This window comes from Nannospalax galili, unplaced genomic scaffold (genome assembly GCF_000622305.1).
Source record: "Nannospalax galili isolate Female #2095 unplaced genomic scaffold, S.galili_v1.0 scaffold5487, whole genome shotgun sequence".
NCBI classification, from domain to species: Eukaryota; Metazoa; Chordata; class Mammalia; order Rodentia; family Spalacidae; genus Nannospalax; species Nannospalax galili.
The window spans coordinates 18,793-24,759 of NW_008355516.1; the positions used below are offsets into that span (position 1 = coordinate 18,793).

The 5,967-nt window shown below is 42.0% G+C and overlaps 1 protein-coding gene across 1 annotated transcript in view; it reads left to right on the top strand.

The window, feature by feature from the left end:
* LOC103750006 (von Willebrand factor A domain-containing protein 3B-like) overlaps positions 1-5,753 on the top strand; it is a 20,539-nt gene extending 14,786 nt beyond the window's left edge. Inside the window, exons 4-5 of the mRNA XM_008852937.2 lie at positions 2,831-2,925; positions 5,499-5,753. Of these exons, the coding sequence (XP_008851159.2) occupies positions 2,831-2,925; positions 5,499-5,753 (350 nt within the window). The remainder of the gene's footprint in view (positions 1-2,830; positions 2,926-5,498) is intronic.
* Positions 5,754-5,967: the final 214 nt, after the last annotated feature.

A 5,967-nucleotide genomic window follows, 5' to 3' on the forward strand; every position in this document is an offset into this window, starting at 1 on the left:
TTCCACACATACGTGGAATGATCCAGACTTGTCCTGAGAAAGACTAAAATGTTCAGTACTCTTTTTTAAATTCATGATATGATGTTACATTTAAAATTTTTTATCACTAAACGTGTTTTCATTTTGTACAGCTGCTTAAATAGATAATATTTCTGATGACTTAAAAATATGTTTACGGGGCTGGAGAGATGGCACATTGGTTAAGAGTACTGACTGCTCTTGCAGAGGACCTGGGTTCAATTCCTAGCACCCACATAGCAGTTACATAACTCCTGTTCCAGGAGATCTGGCACCCTCTTCTGGCCTTCACGGACATTGCACATATGTAGTGCATGTACTTACCCACAACACATTCATGCATATAAAATAAAAATAAATAAGTAAATGAATAAATAAAAAAATTTAGAAAGCAGAGAGCTCAAATAAATAACCTAATGTTATACCTCGAGGTCTTCAGTGAAGAAGAACAAACCATACAATACTCATTGTATGGACATATCACAGTGTGTTCATCTACTTATCAATTGATAGATGGAAAGCTGGTTTTTATTCTAACAGGAAGTTAACTTGACTGAACCCAAACTCCAAATTCTCTACTAAACACAAACAAATCTCACCAGCGACTATCTTCTTTATGAAGATGAATGGCAGTTGGGCTATGTCTGTTCTTGACTGACCGTTAACGCCTTTAGACAGATATTTATATTTGGTCTGGAGTTCATTATCATGTATAGTTGCCCAATAAGATCTGCTCCACTGTGGTTGGATGCAGACCTCACAGTGCATTTCAGTCAGCAAACAAGCAGTCCATAGACTTATATCCTTCAAGTGTCTAAAAACAGCCTCTCTTCTGAGTTCAGATAAATGCTTCTGGTGCAGCAAAAAGGATGTGGCTGCTGATTTGCAGTCCTTGAATCAATGTCAATTAAGAAGTTGAAATCTTGAAAATAGACTTTAGAGTTTGATAATCTGTTGACAGGGGTGGGTGTGGGGAAGTATAGTTAATAGAATACAAATATCCATTCTTTACCCTTTACTGGTGCAAGAGTTGGACTTCAAGACTTGTGATTTGGGGCCAATCTGGCCAATGAGGCTGTAAAATTCAAGCCCGGCATTTCTGCCTTTGTAAAGTAGACTTTTACCCTGATTCCTTAGAAAGGCAGGGAAAAGGAAGTACTAGGGTCAAGAACGTGACCTTTGGGATTAATCAACAACTAACCGACCACCACAATGAAGTCACCATTGTTATAAAGACTTCTCTGAGAAGCTTTGCCTCATCTTTGGCCCCGCTGTCACAGTTCATCCTTAGAGCCTCGACGGCCTTCTTGGAATTCCATGATGGACTAGGAATGTGTTGCAGGCAACATTATATTCACATTATATTCATATATATGCATGGCTCTTACTACATGGAGAGTACTCAGCTGAGCATATACTCCAGTTGTCACTGGATGGAGAACTCGCAATGCATTTCAATCAGCTAATTGAGCGTTCCATTTATATCTTGCAAGCCTCAACAAAATACTGTGGCTTTGACATCATGTTTGGCTCTTCTGGGTCTCTTACTTGCTGCCTCATTCCCCTCAATGAGTCACGAACCAAAACTTGAGAGGACAGTCGATGGCATCTAAGTTGATTTATTACATTTATTTATTATTTTTGATTTTAAAGAATCATCTTTTCAGTTTTAGATTTTTATTAGCGTGTGTGGTGTATACATATATGTGTACATGCTCCTGTGTGTGTTTAGGTGTGCACATGTGTGTTTAGGCCAGAGATCAATGCTGGGTGTCTTCTTCTTTTGCACATGACAGTTTTGTTTTTGTTTTTTTGAGACAGGGTCTCCCTGTAGTCACAGATGGCCTGGAACTAACATGTAGACCAGGCTGGCCTGGATCTCACAGAGAGCCACCTGTCTCTGCCTCCTGAGTGCTGGGACTAAAAGCATGCACCATCACACCCAACCTATGACCTTATTTTTTGAGATAGCATATCTCACTGAACCTGAGGCTTACTGATTTTGCCACACCAGTGAACTGGCAGCAAGCTCCAGGGATTCTCCTCTTTTCGCCTCCCCACCACAGGGACTGTACATGTATACCACCATGTCTGGCTCTTTAAAGTGGATGCTAGGGATTTAAACCCAGATCCCTATGCTTGTTCTGTAAGTTCTTGTTATTTCACTGATTGAGCTATCCTTCATCCCCTAGCTTTGGTTTCTTGAAACAGGTCATATATAGCCCAGGCTGGTTGTGAATGCCACATCCTCCTGCTTCCACCTCCCAAGTGCCTGGCCTATTATTATTATTGTCATTATTATTAAATTATTTATTGTTTAGTCAGGGTCTTACTATGTAGCTCTGGCTGATCTAGGACATGCTATGTAGCCCAGGATGGGCTCTAACTAATAGAAATACACCTGCTTCTGCCTGGGATTAAAGGCATATTCCACTGTGCCTGGCCTAAATTGATTTTTTTAAAGTTCTGTAAACTAAGCCCAAGCCTTCAGTAAAATTTCAGGAATTAAATACAATTTTCATGTTATCTTTTTGACCTTTGCCTTAATTGTTTTGGAGAAAAGAGCCAGGAAACTAGCAAATGAACTCTGTTCTTCCTTCTTACTCATTCATGAATTAGAGGATTCCACAAGTCATGAGCAGTTAGATTTATCATAACTCTTAGAAAGACGTTATGACTTGGGACAAAATACAAAGCATCACAAATTTTTGATGTCACTGCAGATATTCTTTGGGGCCAGAGAAATACATTTAGAAATAAACATGAGAAGATTTGCTGATGCACCAATTTTGTTATCTTTATAAAAATGCAGATTATGTGACTTCTCTGGGGAGACTTGTGGCTTCTCGGTACGCAGATGGTCTGTTTCCACAGTTCTACAGAGCAGAAGATGGCAGACTGTACAACGTAGGTTTTCTCAGTGGTCAGGTTCTGTGATAAGATGCTGAGGTCATATCAGATCCCAGGGGCTGTGGAGCTTCAGGCTTCAGGTTTTCTTTGGGCAGTAGTGGAGTAATAGAAGTCATTGCAAAGAAGTTATGGACCCACGACCCAAAAGAGATTAGCTTAGAACGCTCTTAACCAGTGGTAAAACATAGTAATATGCTTTCTTTGAAAGTGAGAGGCGGAGGGAAGCAATATGACAGTAATCTCTAAAATTATGTGAAAGATGAAGGGGAACTGCTGTTACCTGGTGGGAGCCATAGGATGAGGGGTGTCTTCTGCAGGTAGAGGGCAAATGAACAAGAGTCCTCACTGGAGCTCTGCACCCCTAGAGTCCACACAGGCCAGGACCCACAACATGCCCCTCATGGTCTCTTGGAGCCACAGGCTTCATCCTGTTTTGATGGACATGTTCATGTATGTCAAGGTACATCTGTGTACCACCAAGACTATTACATCCTAATGTGTCACCCCTGGGTTTCCACAGGGAATCACTGTAGGATTCTCTAACAGACCCCAATTCCTGGTGTGCTTAAGTCCCTTGTATGACATGGCTTGGTACTCACATAAAACCTATGGAATTCCTCATACTTTAAATGATCTCTAGATGGCTTAAAATACCCAATACAATGTAAATGCTATGTGACTTCTTACACTATCTTGTTTAGGGAGTAATACCAAGAAACAACCCTCTATATTATTCAGTGCAGATGCGGTTTGTTTTTATTATTGTCCATCTTAAGTTGGTTGAATTTGAGAATGTTAAACCTGTGGATGAGGAGAACTGATTGTATCTAAAAAATTAAATTACTTTTAAAAACTATTTTTCCTTAAGCAAGAATCTCCACGGAACCTTGAGTTTGGCACACTAATCTTTTTTAACTGACTCACGCTAGAACCATCACAGAGCTGTTGAAAACATCTGTCCTTTTTTTGTCACCTAAGCCCACCTCCATATCCCCTGCAATCTGTTTTGTGTTGTAAAATTTCCAGAGCGGACATGAATAAATGTCTATTCACCCTAGATAGGGCACCAAGAACAGACTGAAGAAACCATTCCATCCAAGTCTAGCTTAATGAACTAGTGAGTTTACTGGGGTTGCTCACAGGAGCATGGGCAACTCAATGGCCGGTGCATCACCAAAAAGGCCCCCATACCAGCATGGGTGATCACCAAAGCTGCATTCCTGGAGTTCTATTATTAAGCCCCTCCCTACCTCTGCCTTGGAGGAAGGAGCTACACAGCATGGTTCTGTACCACAGGTCACAGAAGGCGGTGAGGCATTAAGAGGTCATGAGGTGTAGCAGAAGGCTAGGGATGTGGCTCAGTGGAAGAGACTTGGGTAGCATGGGCAAAGCTCTGGGGTTCAGTCCCTGGCACCAGCGTACAGCAGAAAAGTGATGCTGGACCTTGGGGAATGAGTTCAGGAGAGATGTGGAGAGAGCTGCGGGTGGGGTAAGGAGTTTAAGGAGATAAGGCATGAAAATGACTCACACTAGAACCATCACAGAGCTGTTGAAAACATCTGTCTTTTTTTTTTGTCACCTAAGCCCACCTCCATATCCCCTGCAATCTGTTTTGTGTTGTAAAATTTCCAGAGCGGACATGAATAAATGTCTATTCACCCTAGATAGGGCACCAAGAACAGACTGAAGAAACCATTCCATCCAAGTCTAGCTTAATGAACTAGTGAGTTTACTGGGGTTGCTCACAGGAGCATGGGCAACTCAATGGCCGGTGCATCACCAAAAAGGCCCCCATACCAGCATGGGTGATCACCAAAGCTGCATTCCTGGAGTTCTATTATTAAGCCCCTCCCTACCTCTGCCTTGGAGGAAGGAGCTACACAGCATGGTTCTGTACCACAGGTCACAGAAGGCGGTGAGGCATTAAGAGGTCATGAGGTGTAGCAGAAGGCTAGGGATGTGGCTCAGTGGAAGAGACTTGGGTAGCATGGGCAAAGCTCTGGGGTTCAGTCCCTGGCACCAGCGTACAGCAGAAAAGTGATGCTGGACCTTGGGGAATGAGTTCAGGAGAGATGTGGAGAGAGCTGCGGGTGGGGTAAGGAGTTTAAGGAGATAAGGCATGAAAATGTGGAATTCTGCAGTGTATATAGAAAGCACATTTTCCTTTCCAATGTGGGTGTTTGGAGGTATTATGGGACTTGTTAAAGTTAAAAAGAAAGCACCAGTCAGAGGGGAGAATGCTAGAGTAGCAAAAAACCCCATTAAAAAGAAAGAAAGTACATGAAGTTGTCAGAAAAAAAACAGTGGGGAGCTATGGGAGGAGTTGGAGGGGAGGGACTGGGCATGGATTTGATCAAAACGCCTTATATGCATGCACGAAATTCTCAAATTATTTATTTAAAGAAAGAAAGAAAATATACAAAGAAATGGGAAAGCTCTGGGTAAATAGGGATGACTGGTCACCCAAGCCAGGAGAGTGCTAGGACAAACAGGTTTAGTGCACAATGACTGTGTTTCTGATGGTTCATTTTGATACTGCCTCATTTTTTTAAACTTTTATTTTCACTCAGCTGACAGCAAAATCAGAGCTGATCCATCAGTTTGTGGAATCTTTAACACAAGCTGTGGAAAGCTATAAGCGGTGGATGGATTGGCTCACCAGCAAAAGCCGGCAGATTTTTGGTGTCATCCTGGAACAGTGCGTCACCATAGTGCTGGATTTCAGTGACATTCTGATAAAGGAGCTTACTCTGTGCCAGGATGCTCTGACAGTGGTTCTCCAGGAGCAGGTGGCTCACATCACCAAGTTCAATATCATATGGTGAGTTCTGAAAGGAAACATTTATCTCAGTGGAACCTCATACTGATCTGTTCATTTTTAGAGTTAAGCAGTTTAGCTAATACAGTTAGCTCCGTGGCAAGGGAGGAGCATTACCATAATTTCATAGAATATACAATTTCAGCAGAAAGCACACTGTAAATAATAAATCTCAGGGAACTTTTATCTGCTTTGTTCAGGCATCTTAGAGTTCATGTTAA